Genomic DNA, 18,788 nt, shown 5'->3' with positions numbered 1-18,788 from the left:
AAACATCTGACAACATGTATGAATCTGGAAGACATTATGCTGAGTAAAATAAGTCAATCACAAAAGGACAAATACTGTATGACACCACTATTATAAAATTTCATGAAAAGATTTACACACAGAAAGCAACAGTCTTTGATGGTTATGAGGCAGGGAAGGGATGGAGAGGGAAAAACACTAACTAGACAATTGAAGGGTAAGATGGTACACAGTACTGGGGTAGTCAGCAAAACTTCAGCCAGGCAAAGTCATAGAAGGTTGGTTCATAGACACATCAAAACTCCCTGAAGGACCAAATTACTGGGCTGAAGGCTGGGGAACATGGCCTCGGGGGACACCTAGCTCAATTGGCACAACATAGTGTATAAATAAAAAGTTCTACATTATACTTTGCTGAGTAGCATTTGGCATCTTAAAAGCTTATGAGCAGCCATCTAAGAGACACCATTGGTTCTACCCAGTCTGGTTCAAGGAAAAATGAAGAAAAAACATAATGGAAAGATTAGTCCAAAAGACAAATGGACCCACAACTACCACAGCCTCCAACAGACTGAGTCCAGTACAACTAGATGGTGTCCAGCTACCGCCACTGACTGTGCTGAAAAGAATCACAATAGAGCGTCCTGGTCAGAGCTGGAGAAAAATGTAGAACAAATTCTAACTCACAAAAAAAGATCAGATGTACTGGTCTGACAGAGACTGAAGAAACCTCAAGAGTATGGCTCCAAGAAACCCTTTTAACTCAGTACTGAATTCACTCCTGAGGTTCATTTTAAGCCAAAAGTTAGCCCTGAAACAAACAAACAAAAAAGTCATCGAATCCATTGCAAACTATACTGACCCTACAGGACAGAGTAGAACTGCCCCATGGGGTTTTCAAGGAGTGACTGGTTGATTCAAACTACCAACCTTTTGGTTAGCAACTGAGTTCTTAAGCACTGCATCATCAGAGCTCCTATAGGCCCATAAAAATAATAATAATACACATAGTTCAAACAAGTAAAAAAAAAAAATGTGCTTATATACTTCAACCAAGTATATAAGACTAAATGGGCACACCAGCCTAGAGGCAAGGGTGAGAAGGCAGGAGAGGACAGGAAAACTAAACGAATGGAAATGGGGAACCCAAGGTTGAGAAGGGGAGATTGTTGACAACTTGCAGGGTTGCAAACTAATGTCACAAAACTATATGTATATTAGTTGGTCTGTAAACCTTCATCTAAAGCACAATAAGAAAAAAAAAGAATTGTCTTTTGTAGGAACATTGTTTTGCTTGCTAGGTTCCAACGATTTTGTTATGGTAGAGCCACAAGGTAACCAACACTGATAGAAAGAAAATGAGTTTTACTAAATGAAGCATAATTTTTACTTATAATGAATCTTAAAATAAATATTGAAATAAAAACAAATAATTAAATGAGGAGTCTGCATAATCAGGAGAGAGTTGAGGTAATGTAGAATCTTTTTCATTCCCTGAGCCATGCTCATCGGTCCATTAAGTTTTTTTTTTTTTTTTACATATTGACCAATGCAGGGTTGTTCTTCATAGAGAATAAAGGAAGAGCTAGTAATTGAACTAGAATCATTAAAATATTTACAATGATAGGATAGTTTTTTTTTTTTTTCAGATTTTGAAGCAACCACACAGAGTAGCCAGTAGTAGATTATTATCCAAGCTATACATTCATTTTTACTGAGCCTTACATATACTCTCAATAAATGCTACCACCTAGTCCCTCAGTAGTTGCAGAATGACTCTAATCAATTTTTGTGATTGGACGATAGCAAAGAAAAACTGTAATAATGGGATCAACATTTATGGTGTTGAGCCAAATGGTGTAAAAAAAAATGGTACAGAAGACATATTCAAAGGCCTAGATAGACCTGAGTGTGTCAGGGCATAAGGGGCTAGTAATCTTTGGCAGGTCCTACCCAGGGGTTCCAGAATGGGAAATCAACTTCCAAATGTTTGCTGAAGAGTTACTATAAACAATGTGAGAATATGTGAAGTCATAGAGTTCTCAGGACATCATCATTATAAGTAAGTGAAGATCAACTTAAACAAATCCTAATCATACCAATATACATCCATCGTTGAATGTTTAACATGGGTAAATTCGAAAATAATCCTATAGGCATATAAATGATGCAATTTATCTGAACTTATAAAATTCTGCCTTGGAAGGTTGATTAATGCTTTATTAGGAAATATTCTAGAACCTACAGACACTTTAACAGAAAAAACAAGACAGTTTCTTTTCTAGATTCATCTTTAGAAATATGGACTTTAGTTTTACAATGCTAAAAATGTACTTTGTTTATGAACCAATTTCTCTGAAACAATTTTTTCATTGCTTCTTTTACATCTTTGTTCCTCAAACTGTAGATGATGGGATTCAGCATGGGAATCACAATGGTGTAGAATACAGACACTATCATGTCATGGTCCAAAGCATAGCTGGAACTTGGTCTCAAGTACATGAAGAGGATTGTTCCGTGGTAAATTGATACTCCAGTTAGGTGAGAGCCACAGGTGGAAAACACTTTTTGCCTTCCTTCAGCAGAATGCACCTTCAGAATGGCCAAAAAAATGAATCCATAAGATATCAAGACAATCAGAATATTGACCATCTCAATAGAACCCACAAAGTAGAAGAGTAGAAGTTGGTTGATAAGAGTTTCAGAACAGGAGATAGCAAGGAGTGGAGGGATATCACAAAAGATGTGTCTAATTTCATTGGATGCACAGAAGGAGAGGCTAAAAGTTGCTACTGTGTGTAAAGTAGCATGTGAAATACCACAAATATAAGAAGCAATGATGAGTGACACATAGACCCTGCGTGACATGTTAACTGAATAGAGAAGTGGGTTGTAGATTGCTACATAACGATCATATGCCATTGCTGCCAAAAGAAAGGATTTTGTGGTCCCAAAAGTGAGAAAGAGCAGCATCTGTGTTGCACATCCAGTAAATGAAATGGCTTTATTCTCTGCCAGGAAATTGACTAACATTTTTGGGGTGACAACTGAAGAAGAGCAGGCATCTAAGAAAGATAACACACTCAGAAAATAGTACATGGGGTTGTGGAGCCGGGCATCTGCCATGACTAATAGAACCAGTCCCAAATTTCCCACCAGAGTAAAAATATAGATTGCAAGAAATAGTAAAAAGAGAGATACTTGTAGCTCAAAATCACCCGTAAAACCCAGCAAAGTAAATATGGTGACTTCAGTTATATTCCTCAACTGAATTTTGTATGGATCCAGTGTTGATAACAATATTGACATTTCCTAAATGCAATATCCTGATATTATGTGAAAAATAGATTGCACCCAATTACATCTTCATTTTTGTTTTTCAAAAGGTGGTAATAACATCCTAAGCAGCCAAGGGATGTGTTGTTAACTGCTTTTAGTTGACCTACAACTCATGGCAAGCCCACTCACAAGGGGATCAGAGCACTGTGATCTATAAGGTTTCCATTGACTGATTCTCAGAAGTAGATCACCTGGCCTTACTTCCTAGTCTATCTTAATTTGGAAGCTTCCCTGAAACCTATTTGTTATCATAGCAGAACGCAAGCCTGCATTGACAAATAAGAATCAAACCTGGCATTCCCTCACGGAAGGTGAAAATTCTACCACTGAACCATGACTGCCCTCTAGAAAGTTGATAGGCAGTGACAAAATAGTTGGAATCATGTTGATGCAATTTCCTGTATAAAAAAAGAGAAAGAAATGATCATTCCTTTGTTAACTAAACTTTTCATGTTAAAAGAAACAAACAGAAAAAGAGAAAAAAAAAACTTGCCAATGTAAGTGGTTCTTAAAAATACAATATTTTGTGATTCCCAAAGACCATTTGAAAATCCAAAATCATAGATACACGAGACGAAATGGGCAGTTGCTGTCCAGAGGTAAGATGAGAAGGCAGAAAGGGCTAGGAGCTGGTTGAATGGACACAGGAAATTCGGGGTGGAAGGGGGAAGTGTGCTGTCACATTACAGGAATAGCAACTAGGTTCACATAACAATGTGTGTATAAATTTTTGTATGAGAAACTAACTTGAGGGGTAAACTTTCACCTAAAAAAGTACAATTAAAAAAAAAATCCAAAAGCAATATAATTGATAGTACACACTAATACACTAGTCCTGAATTTGCTGCGGTGTGCATCAGCACCTTTCCTTAATATCCTCTGTTGTAAAGTGAGAACAACGTCACCTACCACTTAGAAGACTGGATTGAATTTAAATGAGGAAAACTATGCAGAAACGATTTAATTTTAAAATATTCTCAGCTGACTAGAGAAGAGGATAATTTAGACTTACATTTCATGTTGTCTTAGAAGGTAGCCTTCAATGGCCCAGCTATTTCATGTGCTCTTTTCTCTTAATTACTCCATTCCATTGACATTTCTGGAACAATGGTGAGCAGGACAGCAGGTGGTATTCTGGAGATAATGCACCTTGTATGCAAACAAAAACAGGATGTTATGTTTTAATTTTTTTTCAAACACTTATTATTAATTTGTCCATTTTTAGCTTTGCAGGTTATCATATCGTTATTATTGTCTTTTAAGTTTTAACTTAATGACAATTTTAAGATGTTTTTCTATTCGTAAGGAACCCTGATAGAGAAGTGGTTAAGTGCTTGTTGCTAACCTAAAGGTCAGCCATTTGAATCTACCAGCCACTCAGCAGGAGAAAGATGGGACAGGCTGCTTCTGTAAACATTACAGCCTACAGGGCTTTTCTATTCTGTCGTATAAGGTCACTACAGGGTCACTATGTGTCCAAATGAATGCAACTGCAAAGCATTTGTTTGTTTTTTCTCTCTATTTGTATGCTCGTTAGCCCTGCAAGTCCTTGTGTGAATTTGAGAGACTATGCCTGCCCAAAGAAACCATAACTGTTTCTTTAATATATTCTAGTTGCTTATGCAATCTTGGAATAACTATGAAATTAAATTAAAAAACAAAAAAAACCTGTTGCCATCGAGTCAATTCTGACTCATTGAGACCCTATAGGACAGAGTAGGACTGTCCCATAGAGTTTCCAAGGAGTGCCTGGTAGATTCTAGCTGCTGGCCTTTGGGTTAGCAGCCATAGCATTTAACCACTACCCCACCCAGGTTTCCATGAAATAAATATTGCCCAATAATTACAAATCACATATTGCCCAATAATTACTAATAAAGCTATTGCAAAAAGAATAAAACCACTATTTTTGCCACAAAGTGGTATTTGTTTTTTATTTATGTATTTATTTCCTCTCTAACATCAGTAAACTCTGGTGGCCTGTGCTTAAGTGCTATGGCAGCTAACCTTGGAAACTCTATGGGCACTTCTATTCTGTCCTGTAGGGCCGCTAGGAGTCGGAATCTACTCGACAGCAATGGGCTTGTTTTTGTTTTTGTTTTTTGGTCTATGCCATCAGACTGCTTCTCATTATAGGAGTACGAATAAAGAAAAATGCATGGAAAAATAAAAAAAAGAAGAAAAAAAAAATCAAAGAAGCACCAGAATCTCAACTGAAAGCCTCACTGATTAAAACACAATTGAAGAGTGGATTTAACTTATTTAGGAGCGAGATTTCAAGGCTTCCTTTTTTTTTTTTTCATTGTGTCATAGACTGATGCGTTTGATTCATTAAGTGTTTGGCATCTGTATTTTCCAGTGATTAAGGGAGTGAAACCACCATTCATTTGTCAGTTTGTCATACTATTGTGGCCTGCTTGTTGCTATGATGCTGGAAGCTACGCCATCAGTATTTCAAATACCAGCAGGGTCATCCCTGGTCGATAGGTTTTTGAGACGAGCTTCCAGACTAAGACAGACTGGGAAGAAAGGCCTAGAGATCTATTTCCAAAAATTAGCCAATGAAAATACTAGGGATCCTAACAGAATATTGTCCAATATAGGGCTAAAGATAAGACATCAAGCTTGGAACAAACCAAACCTGTTGCCTTCTAGTGAATTCTGACTCATAACAGAGTAGAACTGTCCCATAGGTTTTCCAAGGCTGTAACCTTTATGGAAGCTGACTGACCCACCTTTCTCTGGCAGCGAAGCTAGTTAGTTAAAACTACTGACCTTTTGGTTGGCAGCCCAGAGCATAACCGTTGCACCACCAGGACTCCCCTAGGTTGGGAGACACTCAAAATACATGGTGGCCAAAACAGTGAACTGGACCATACCAATAGTCATGAAGACAGTGCAAAATCAGGCAACATTTTGTACTTTAGTAAATGGAGCTGCCATTAATGGGAGCTTAAAACAACAATAGGAAGTGAAAAATCTGTCATATGTACAGTGGAACTTCAGTCGGTGTTTTACAATTGATTTATATTCATCCCATGCCACTTGCCACAGTTTTGTCTTATTCAGATGTAGTTTTAAAAGAAGAGAGCAAGCTAATCAGCTTTATTACCATTGGAAGGAGGGGAAGGTACATGTCTTTGTTTTTCTAAAATGCTCCCTACAGATCCACGTGGGAGATTTTTCTAATACCTAGAAAAAATGGCTTCATAAATGTGGGGTTACAGAGCAAAAAATACTCATTTGATCTTTAGAGAACTCTAGTATAAAAAACATAATTAAATTAAGTTGTTAGTTCTGTGTAAATCCAGGTAATTTGTACATAACTCTTGGGAATACACACAATAATATCATATTATAATACCTTCTAATTGTATTTTAATAGTTATGTTAATAAGACAATAAAGGCCTCAAACAATTAATAAAATTTGTATTAATGTATTCTTTGGAATTCATAAAAATTTAATTTCTGTTCAAAAAATTCTCCATCCTCTTTCTCTCTCTTTTTGTCTATTTCTCTTTTCCCTTGCTCTCTTCTCCCTTTTCGTTTCCAGAATCCAAGGAAGACAAACAAAATTTTTACTGAAGAGAGCCAGAGACAAAAGGGGAATGAGGTAGACAGGAAGAATCACAGTGAAAGGAAATAACAATATGCAATGAAAGTTTGAATAATGGACAAATGATTAGTCTATTAATGGAATCCATTACAAAATCTATTAGAAAACATGACTTGACTAACATATGCAGGAGAAATGTCGGCTAGGTTGCAATTCTAACAGTCTCTTCACATACGAGTTTGAGATAAAACAGCAGTAATGGAAGGTTAAGAACATTGTATTTGGACTTGAAAAACATCTATTAAAGTCTCAGAAATAGCACCTAGTGACAGTGTGAGCGTGGAGAAGTAATGTCATCCTCTATGCCAAGCAATAGGTAAGACTGATAAAATGTTTCAGGCACATCCTGTTCAACTACATGAACATGGTATTCACGTGGAGTGCTTATTTATGTGAGGTATCAAAATATTTTATTAAATTAAATTTTTGATCATATGTGAAAAATGCACACAATTCAAATGTAATTTCTAAATTTTATTTGTCTAAAACAAAATAATAGGAAGTTACAAAATCTTTTTTTATCAAAACACTGAGTAATGACTGAGCCCCAAACCAGAAGCTAAAATGTTTTTCTTTTAGTTATACTTGTTTATTATATGACACACACAAACACACATACACACACACACAAAACTTGTCATTGAGTTGATTCCAGCTCATTGTGACCCTATAGAACAGAGTAGAACTGCCCCTATGTTTTCCCAGGCTGTAATCTTTATGGAAGCAGACTACCGCATCTTTCTCCCATGGAGCAGCTGGTGGGTTGAACTGCCAAGCTTTTGGTTAGCGGATGAGCACTTAACCACTGCACCACCAGGGCTGCTTTATAACACTAAACACGTATTAAACTACCATTCTATTGGAATTATACCAAATGAACCCTAAGAGTCTATGCTGTAAAGGATCATAAAAACTCACCACTATTACTGCATTATGCCTGTGAGCTTAAAAAAGCTTATCACTGAAATAATAGTGTGTTTTGCTTAGATTCTCCTGATATTCTTCCTGATATAGTTTTCAGGTACCCTTGATGGCTCTGATCCTATCTGTAGAGCAAGAATTTGATTCATGAATGATAGGCGTATTTTATATCATATCAACTGCTATTAGAGCAATTATTTACTTCCCTATAGGGAACCAGAGACTTGACAAAAGAAAAAGTATGGGGTTTAACTACTTCTTCCAAGGTTCTTCAAACAGACATTTCTGTTAAGCAATCTTTAAGGAAATCAGAACTGGTTATGTTTACAACTAGCTGATTTCACATTAACAGGAGAAAGAGACTAGAAAGACAAGAACAAATACCCTGAAATTTCTAAGAAAACATGGACCATCTAGAAGAGTAAAACAAAATTAGTCCTTCAGCTCTGATACAGTCAGAAAATATGAAGTATCAGACATTCATGAGAACAATACCACAAATACTAAGTTTGAGAAGAGAGCTAGGTTTTTTTTTTTTTTATGACACCAGCTACCATGTATTAAGTGGATCTAAACCTTAAAAACAAACAAACAAACCTGTTGCTGTCAAGTCCATTCCAACTCACACCGAACCTATAGGACAGAGTAGAATTGCACCATAGGGTTTCCCAGGAGTTGCTGGTGGATTTGAACTGCTGACATTTTTGTTAGCGGCCAAACTCTTTATCACTGTGTCACCAGGGCTCTAAGCAGATCCTAGAGTTTAGGAATTTTGTGCACATTATCAGATGCCATCTACAGAGCAACCTTAAAACTATCTAATTTAGTGTCGTTTTAGAGATAAGAGAATTGGGGCTCACCTCCATAGTCTAAAGTATTTCCGTTTGAGCATATTGCAATTCCACTATATCATGTCATAATTCTGGAATCAATATTCCCTAGAAAATTGCAAAATAATATCCTCACATATTTTAATTCTTTTTTAAATTCAACCAGCTTCAAGGGACCATTAATTAAAAAAAAAAAAAATCTAAAATGGCTTCTAAAGTAAATTAAATTTAAAATTAATTTGTATTTTTTCAAGAGAAAGCAAATCCTGAAGTAGCATATACCTAAATGCTGATTGAAGTGTCATTTTCTCTCCATTTAATGATTTCCTTGATTTTTAAATATAGCTTCTTAATTATAGTGCTTCTATTCGGATTATCATCTACTAAGAAAATTAAAGCAAATATCTGATTTGTACCTCTATCAAGCAAAATATGTAGAGTCCTATCTGTTTTCTTTGCTATTTTCTCAGGAAAAGGTGTGATTCAATTTCCAATACAAGACTGAATTAACTAGAATCACCTATTTCAGCTTTAAATATTAAGTCATATACTCTAGTGTGAGATTCAAGTTTCTAGCTTCTAAAATGTTTGTAAGTGATAAAAAGCTTTTCCTCTTACCTGTGGAACTGCTTACTTAAAGTTTGCTATGCACTTTTTTTTTTATGCCTATTATAAGTATGGATTTTTATACCAGCTTCTGGAGGCCTTCTTATAGGCCATAGGGGATTCCCCAAGGAGAAAACACACTGACTCTCTTCTGGAACAGAAAAGAAATTAGTTTTTTTTTTTTTTTTCCCCCAGGCAGTGAACAAGTGAATGGTCATGGCACAATAAATTACATGATAAAAATAATTAAATGAATCACGTTGGTCTTTAAAAAAATGATTCTTCAGTGGAAAAGCTTATGGCAAAGGATTGGAAATCTGATGATACAGGGCATAGTTCTTGCTCTGATGCTAATTAGGTATGGGCCATTGGATTATAAAATCAAATTCCCTAAAATCCAATTTATATACTTCACATCTTAATTATAACGTGCTAGGTATCAAAGAGGTGTGAGGGATAGATATAAGCTCATTGAGAGTTTGTGGTAGGAGAGATGGAGCAATATGCAGACAGCTATATTATTCTATGGGACAGAACATTAGAATATTAAAAGTAAGGTGGAGTTAAAGGTCAAACTTTTTGTGTTGTAGAGGGTTTTTTCTGTCTTGGGAATCCTGTATACAAATTTATAGAAGAGTACATGAGGAGTTTTAGAAAGTCCTTAAGAATATGTACTTAAAGAACTCTTGGAAACATTGTAAAAAGTACATAGGTGTCTAGGCCCCATAGGAAGAGATTCTAAGTAGACAGTAATTATTGGTCATGGAATCTGAATTGAAAGAAGGAAGGAAGGAAGGATGATACATTGATACTGGTGGGCAACCCAGTTGGGATTAATCAATGTGTTCATTAAATGCAATCCCAAATTGATCTATAGATATAATGTAATTTCAATTAAAATGCAACATTTTTTTGTAGCCCTTAACAAACTGACTCCACATTTTATATAAAAAAGCAAAAGAACTAAAACAGTAAAAATTATTTTGAAAAAGGAGAACAGTGTTTGAAGATTCCCATAATCTAATTTTTGGGTTTATCTTATGTTAAAATAATAAAAAAAAATGTGGTATATAGGCTAAAAAATAGACACATACGTCAATGAAACAGAATAGAATGTTCAGAAAGATATTCACGCATACATGGTCAACTGATTTTTTATAAAAATGCCAAGGAAAACCTATGGAGAAAGGACACACTTTTTAAACAATGGTGGTGAAAAAAACTGAATAGCCTTATGCCACAAAAAATGGGAATTGATTAATTCTTTCACCATTTGTAAAATTTGTCCCAATATGAATCCTTCCCCCCAAAAAATGTACAAAGGACTTGATCAGTCAACTCACAGAAGAGCATATTCAAATGGCCAACAAGCACATGAAAATAATATAATTAGCCATTACCAAAAAAAAAAAAAACCAGTGCCTTCGAGTCGATTCCTACTCATAGCGACCCTATAGGACAGAGTAAAACGGCCCCATAGAGTTTCCAAAGAGCACCTGGCAGATTCCAACTGCCGACATCTTGGTTAGCAGCCGTAGCACTTAACCACTGTGCCACCAGGGTTTCTAATTAGCCATTAGGGATATGCAAATCAAAACCATAATGAAATAACACCTAACCCCCATTAGAATGGCAATGATTAAAAAAATGTAAAACTAGCATTGGTGAGGTTGTGGAGAAATTGAAACCGAAATCCACTGCTGTTGGGAATGTAAAATGGTGGCGCTATTGTGGAGAACAGATTGATTCATAGTTCCTCAAAAAGTTGAACAGTGAATTACCACATGATTCAGTAATCCCAGTCTTAGGTAATGTACTCAGAAGAAGTGAAGGCAGGAACAGAAACAGAAAATTTTACACCAATGTTCATTGCAGCACTTTTCACAACAGCCAAATGGTGGAAACCACCAATATGCCTATCAACAGATAAATGGATAAACAAACGGGGTATAAACATACAATAGAATATTATGGAGCTGTAAAAAGAAATGAAGTTCTGATGTATGTCACAACATGGATGAGCCTTAAAAACATTATGCTGAGTGAAATAAGTCAGTAAAAAAAGGACAAATATTGGAAGATGGAAGATGTCACTTATATAAAATGAGAAATATACGGACACCAAGGATTATTAATGGTGCCAAAAGTAAGAAGGAGGGAGAAAGGGGAAGTATTTGTATGGGGGAGCACTGAGTTTATGTTAATGGTGGTGAAGTATTTTGGAAAAAGCAATAATGATTGCACAATATGAAAAATGTAATCAATGTCATTGAATTGTAAATGTGGAAGTAGTGTGGGCAAATGTTTTGGTGGGTATATTTTCTGCACAAAAATAATAATAATAATAAAGACCCACTCCACTTTGGACTTCTGAATTCCAGAACTGTAAGATAATATTATTTATTTATTTATTTTTTTTAAAAAAGGCTTTTTGCAGCAGACTTGCCCAATGCAATACACTGTTTGATTTCTTGACTGCTGTATCCATGGACATTGACTATTGATAAAAATAAACATGTGTATCAAATTTGGTACCAGGAGAGTGCAGAGCATCTCTAACAGATACCTAAAATGGGGAACTGGTTTTGAAACTGTGAATGGGTAGGAGTTAAAAGAGCTTTAAAGTGCTTAATAATAAAAGCGGAGATTGCTTTGAAAAGACTGTTGGTGGAATCATGGACATCAAAGCCAATTCTGATGAGGAGTCAGAAGAAGGTGAGCAGAGCTGTGACACTGGAGGTGGCACAGATGGCAAGAGGCAGCACAGAGAACAGCAGCAGAGAAATGGCAGCAGCAGAACCAGGAGACCAGCATGAGACAGCACTGGAGCCAACCCACGAAGCAAGAAAGCTGAGTGTCTTCTGGTGGATGTTTACAGTGAATTGGGGTGCCTCCAGGCACTTCTTGTGGAGCTGAAAAATTTTGGAAGGCTTGCCCCAGCAGGGCAGATTTGGCTGGCCAGGCCCAAGGGGCCGAAAGGCCAATGAACCACGAAAACAGAAGCTGAAGAGACAAGAAACACAAGAAGCAAGTAGAGTTGCCATTCTGGTGGTCCTGGAAGGCAGAGTGGAAGCCCAGGGCCAAGGGGCCTCCACCCAGAATCCAAAAAGTGTGGCCAGTACCTGGTCTGGAGTACAGGGCCATTGCCCAAATGGTCTCAGGGAGCAGAGGATCACTTTGAAGACTTGAGGCCTAATGTAATGTGTTCTGCTGAGTTGTTTGGTGCCTATTATCCCTTCTTTCCCTTCAACTGCTCCCATTTGTAATGGAAATGTCTAGTTTGTGTCTATTCCACCATTGTACTTGGAAGCAGATAATTTGTTATTATAGACTTCACAGATGTAGAAGAATTTTTGAATTTTGGACTTGGAGTTGATTTAAGACTTTTGTTGTGATATGATGGGGTGAATATCTTTTACTGTGGCAAGGATATGAATTTTTGGAGACCAAAAAGTGGAATGTTATGGTTTGAATTGTGTTCCCCAAATATGTGTGTCAACTTGGCTGATTCCCAGTACTGTGTGATCCCCCGCCATTTTGTCATCTGGTATGATTTTCCTGTGTGTCATAAATCCTACCTCTAAATTGTTAACGAGGCATGTTTAGAGGCAGTTGTGTTAATGAAACAGGACTCAATCTACAAGGTTAGGTTGCATCTTGAATCAATTTCTTTTGATATATAAAAGAGAGATGTAACCTCCCACAGATTTAGAATTGTTCTATGATCATTTCAGTCAATTCAGAATATATTGTAATTTCCCTTGTGATATCCTTCTTGACTGATGGTTTATTTAGAAGTATGCTGTTGTTAGCATTAGCTATTTGTACCATTCAGGGACAAATCATAAAACACATGAAATAAATAACACTACTGAATTCCTGTCTATTTGTTTTAGCAGTTACTGAGAGAAAAAAAAAAATGAAAGTGCAAACCTCCAATTATAATTGTGTATTTTGGGCTGGGTGGGCATTTTTTATTTGTTTATTGCTCCTTTCAATTCTGATAAAGTTTGTTTCATACATTTTGAAATTTTATTTTCACTGTGTATACTTTTCAAATTGTTAAGTCTTCGTGACAAATTGAGCTCTCTATCATGATGTTACGGCTCCCTTTATCCCTTATAATGTTTCCTTGTCTGGCCTACTTCACTGGTGTAGCCAGAGTGATATCTATCTGTGACTTTAGTTCTCTACCGTGAAAATGTTAAGAAACTTCAGAATCAGTATTGTTGTTGTTGTTGGTGCCATCAAGTTGGGTTCTACTCATAGCAACACTATGTAAAACAAAATGAAACACTGCCTGGTCCTATGTCACCCTCACAATCCTTGTTATGCTTGAGGCCACTGTTGCAGCCACTGTGTCAATCCATCTCATTGAGGGTTTTTGGTTTTTTTCTTTCTCACTAACCCTCTGTAGTATAGTATTTTGCAAAAAAAAAAAAAAAACCTCAGTGCCACAGAAACTATTCCAACAGGTAGCTACCCTGTAGGACAGGTTAGAACCGCCACGTAGGGTTCCAAGGCTATAAATCTTTAAAGAAGCAGACTGTCACATCTTTCTCCTGAAGAAAAGTTGTTGGCTTCTAATCAATGACCTTTCATTTAATAGCCAAGTACTTAACCACTGTACCACATGGCTTTCTTTCAGTATGGGTTTAATGATCACTCAGGCTCATGACCTGCAGCTTCCACATGTTTCAACCAAACCAATCACTAGTTAAATCCTGTGGAAACCACATCTCCAACACTCCTTACATACTTTTTTTTCTCTATTTTCTGTCATTGACTTTATAAAGGCCTTCAATACCTCATCAGATGTTGTCTGAAGGCCCAATAATGCAGTTGATAAAGGAAAAAGATCAGTATGTTCTTTTAGTCTACGTACCAAACTGTCTAAAAGTGAAGCCCCTGTAGCCAGGAAGCTTAACTTAGAATATGGCTATCACTCTTAGGAGCTATGTGGTCTTGAGCAAATTTATGTGCCTCTGTTTCCTCATCTGAGATAATAGTAGAACCACTTCTTAGAGTTGCTATGATGATGGCGAGACTTAATATACGGAAAGCACTTACATAATTGTGCAGTGCCTAATCAGCTGCATATGAGTTCTAACTATTGCTGTTAACTATCACTCATTCATTGACTCACCATTCATTCAATAAATATCTCCAGGTAAACTTACTGTTCCAAGTACAATGTTATGTCCTGGGGAGCAGAGACACAACTATGAGGAGAGACACAATGACTGCCTTTATGCAATTTACAGTGTCAGCATAGTGATAGATCTACATGAAACCAGACCCACTGCTGTCTAGCTGATTCCTACTCATTGTGACCCTGTAGGACAGAGTATAGTTTCCTCATAAGGTTTCCATGGCTACCGTCCTTGTGGAAGCAGACTGCCACATCTTACTCCTGCGGAGTGCCTGGTAGGTTCAAACCACAGACCTTTTGGTGAACACCCAAAAGCTTTAACCTCTATACCACCAGAGCTCCCTTATTAGCCAAATATTGAAAACAACAAATACTTATATCTATTTTATTTAATATTTGTTATAATATTGAACAATGTGTTATATTTAAAAAAAATGCTGAAAGAGGACAGGGAAGGTCAAATCTTTCTTAAAGGAAAGATATTTGAGGAGATTTATAAAGTGTAAAAGTTATTGATACTTAAATATACCATTTTTCCATGTTGACTTGAACAAATAACTCATTGGAGACTGTCTTATCCTCACAATTTGGTTTTTACTTTATTAGAAGAAAGAAAGGAAATATATTGGAATTTTCATATAGGTTAATTTGACATGAACTCTTGTCTACTTTGATGGCTGGATTATTAACCAAATATTTTTAGGCATAATTGGGTGCAAACTTATTCCTTCAGTTCATCTCTTCCTTTCCCAAAAGATTATTATTATTATTTTTATTTGAAAGACTGATAAACCAAGAGACAATGTTGACTGAATCTTTGCCTTCATGATTTTGAAAGCCCGGTTTGAATAATAGAACATTTAAAAATGTTCTAGAAATGCGGCAAAAATACTGAGTTTTGTAAAACATGCATTTTTATGAGTACATTTGAAGCAAAATATTCCCTTCTTCTAGAAAGACCATCTCAATAGATCATAATAAGAAATAATATTAAGTTACTGGGGCTTCAAACTGTATAATTTTTAGAAGGTAAAATGTCTATGTTGCATCTCTGAAAATTAGAACTTTTAAAGGAATTTCGAGTATATATGTAAACCACACTCTGTTGTCCAGTATTTCCTTCTTCCAATAGAAAAGTATTAGTTCTGTTTGCATTATTGACCAGAAGACATTAGAAATTGAGTCTCTTAAATTTACTGGAGTGTTTTTCAAACTCACACTTTAGCATTGGTGTCTCAGTCATCTAGTGTTGCTGTAACAGAAATACCACAAGTGGATGGCTTTAACAAAGAGAAATTTATTTCCTCACACTCTAGTAGCTAGAAGTCCAAGTTCAGGCCATCAGCTCCAGGGGAAGGTTTTCTGTCTCTGTTGGCTCTGGAGGAAGATCCTTCTCATCAACCTTCCCCTGGACTAGGAGCTTCTTCACACAGGATCCCTAGATCTAAAGGATGCTTTCTGCTCCTAGTGGTACGAGGTGTCCCTCCTCTCTGCTTGCTTCCCTTTCCTTTTATCTCTTATAATGTAAAAGGTAGTGCAGGTCACACCCCAGGGAAATTCCCTTTACATTGGATCAGAGATGTGACCTTAATAAGAATGTTTCTGTTCTGCCCTAATCCTCTTTGACCTAAAATTACAATCACAAAATGGAGGGCAACCACACAATACTGGTAATCACTGCATCACCAAGTTGATACATATTTTTGGGGGGACACAGTTCAATCCATGACAATTGGTTTTTACAGGAACATTGTTTTGATTGCTATGTTATGATAATTTTATTGTGGTAGGGCCACAAGACAACCTCTGCTGGTAGGAAGAAAGTGGGTTTCATTGAATGAAACACACTTTTTGCTCTTAATTACTCAAAAAATAAACAAATATTGAAATAAAAACAAATAGTTCAAGAGCAGACGACATAAACAGGAAATAGCTGAGGTGATGTAGGGCTTTTTCCATTCTCTGGATCCTGATCATTGTTGAAAAATGTCATTCATGATGACCAGAGCAGGGTTGTCCTTGTGATTAGAGAACAAAGGCAGGATGAGGAAATAAACTAGAACCATTAAAGGATTGTCCAATGGCGTAATCATTTTTCAGAGCTTGAAACAATCACATATAGTGGCCACTTGTAGATTATTTTCTAAGCTGTATATTTATTTTTACTGAGCCTTAAGTGTACTCTCAACAAATATTACTGTGTAATCTCTCAGTAGTTTCAGAATGAGCCTAATCAATTTTTGTGATTAAACAATGGCAAAAATGTAATAATGGAATCGACATATGATTTTGAGCCAAACAGTGCAGAAAGCATATTCAAAGGCCTAGGTGGTTCTCAGTATGTAAGGGCATAAGGGGCTGGTAATCTTCGGGAGGCCCTTCACAGGGATTCCAGAAAGGGAAATTAACTTCCAACTGTTTGCTGAAGACTTACTATAAATGATGTGAGGAAAAGTGAAGTCATGGAGTTCTCAGGGCATCACCTTTCCGGCAAGTGAAGGTCAAGTTAAACAAACAGTAATCAGGGATATAATCCATCACTGAATGTTTAATATGGGAACATTTGAAAATTGTCCTACAGCCATGTAAATGGGACGATTTCTCTGTGCTCATAAAGTTCTGCCTTGGAAGGTTTGTTAATGCTTTGTTTGGAAATATTCTAGGATATACACACACTGAAAAATAAAAGCAAGACACTTTCTTCTCTAGATTCAAACTTTAGCAGTATGAATTGATACTCGACATTCTTTTCAGTTTTACAATGCTACAAATATGCTTTACTTATGAACAAATTTCTCTGAAACATTTCTTCATTGCTTCTTTTACATCTTTGTTCCTCAAACTGTAGATGAGGGGATTCAGCACGGGAATCACAATGGTGTAGAATACAGACACTATGATGTCACGGTCCAAAACATAGCTGGAACTTGGTCTCAAGTACATGAAGAGGATTGTTCCATGGTAAATTGATACTCCAGTTAGGTGAGAGCCACAGGTGGAAAACACTTTTCGCCTTCCTTCAGCAGAATGCACCTTCAGAATGGCCATAAAAATGAATCCATAAGATATCAAGACAATGAGGACAGTGAATATCTCAATAGATCCCACAAAGTAGAAGAGTAGAAGTTGGTTGATGTGAGTGTCAGAGCAAGAGATAGCAAGAAGTGGAGGGATATCACAAAAGACATGTCTAATTTCATTGGATGCACAGAAGGAGAGGCTAAAAGTTGCCACTGTGTGTAAAGTAGCATGTGAAATACCACCAACATATGAAGCAGAGATAAGTGACACATAGACTCTGGATGACATGTTAACCGAATAGAGAAGTGGGTTGTAAATTGCTGCATACCAGTCGTATGCCATTGCTGCTAAGAGAAAACATTCTGTGGTTCCAAAAGTGACAATGAGTAGCATCTGTATTGTACATCCAAGGAATGAAACAGTTTTATTCTCTGCCAGAAAATTGACCAATATTTTCGGGGTGACAACTGAAGAATAGCAGGCATCTAAGAAAGATAACACACTCAGAAAATAGTACATGGGAGTGTGGAGTCGGGCATCTGCCATGACTAATAAAACCAGTCCCAAATTTCCCACCAGAGTAAAAACATAGATTGCAAGAAATAGTAGAAAGAGAAAGACTTGCAGTTCAAAATTATCTGTGAAGCCCAGCAATGTAAACATGGTGACTTCAGTGAGGTTCTTCATCTGAAACCTATATGAATCCAGCGTTGGTAACAACACTGACATTTCAGTTCATATTTATAGTTCCCAACTGCAACTGTAATCACTGGGTGGTGCAAATGGTTCACATATTTGCTTCTAATTGAAAGTTTGATGGCTCATTTCCACACAGAGGCACCTCAGAAGAAAGGAATGAGATCTACTGCCAAATATCAGCCTTTGGAAACCTTAAGGAGCATAGTTGTACTCTGATAAATTTGGAATTGCCTTGAGTTGGAATTGACTAGATGACATTGTAAATGCAATATACTGGGAAACAGAGTGCACCCGATAACATCTTCATGTCTGTTTCCTAGAAGGGCATAATAATATCCTAGGTTATGATGGGATAGGCGGTGACAAAGTAGATGAGCCCATGTGCAAGCAATTTCCTATATAAAAAAAAGAAAAATGGTTTCATTCATTTGTTGGCTAAACTTGTCATGTTAAAAACAACCAAACAAGCAAACCTGCCAATTTATGCAGTTCTCAAATTACCAGATTTTAAAATGTAGAAAGAGGAATGAGTAGAGGAAATTTTAAATCTAAAATCATTGGACTTGTAAATACACACTAATCATTTTAAATTAGCTACAACATACATGAATGCCTTTCCTTAAT

At 36.6% G+C, this 18,788-nt stretch overlaps 2 protein-coding genes across 2 annotated transcripts; both read right to left on the bottom strand.

Moving 5' to 3' along the window:
* Positions 1 to 2,301: 2,301 nt before the first annotated feature.
* LOC126079700 (olfactory receptor 1094-like) lies at positions 2,302 to 3,288 on the bottom strand. The gene has a single exon (XM_049890879.1). The coding sequence runs from the start codon at positions 3,286 to 3,288 to the stop codon at positions 2,302 to 2,304; it is 987 nt and encodes a 328-aa protein (XP_049746836.1).
* A 13,937-nt stretch (positions 3,289 to 17,225) lies between these two features.
* LOC126079710 (olfactory receptor 5T3-like) lies at positions 17,226 to 18,194 on the bottom strand. Its single transcript, XM_049890899.1, has one exon. It carries the CDS (start codon positions 18,192 to 18,194, stop codon positions 17,226 to 17,228), a length of 969 nt encoding a protein of 322 aa, XP_049746856.1.
* Positions 18,195 to 18,788: the final 594 nt, after the last annotated feature.

This window comes from Elephas maximus, chromosome 7 (genome assembly GCF_024166365.1).
Source record: "Elephas maximus indicus isolate mEleMax1 chromosome 7, mEleMax1 primary haplotype, whole genome shotgun sequence".
Classification (NCBI taxonomy): Eukaryota; Metazoa; Chordata; class Mammalia; order Proboscidea; family Elephantidae; genus Elephas; species Elephas maximus.
Note: the sequence above shows the minus strand (reverse complement) of the source record. Positions and strands in the feature narration are given on the sequence as shown.

Coding starts and splice junctions, on each gene's coding strand:
- LOC126079700 (XM_049890879.1), bottom strand. CDS start 3,288: ATGTCAATATTGTTATCAACACTGGATCCATACAAAATTCAGTTGAGG.
- LOC126079710 (XM_049890899.1), bottom strand. CDS start 18,194: ATGTCAGTGTTGTTACCAACGCTGGATTCATATAGGTTTCAGATGAAG.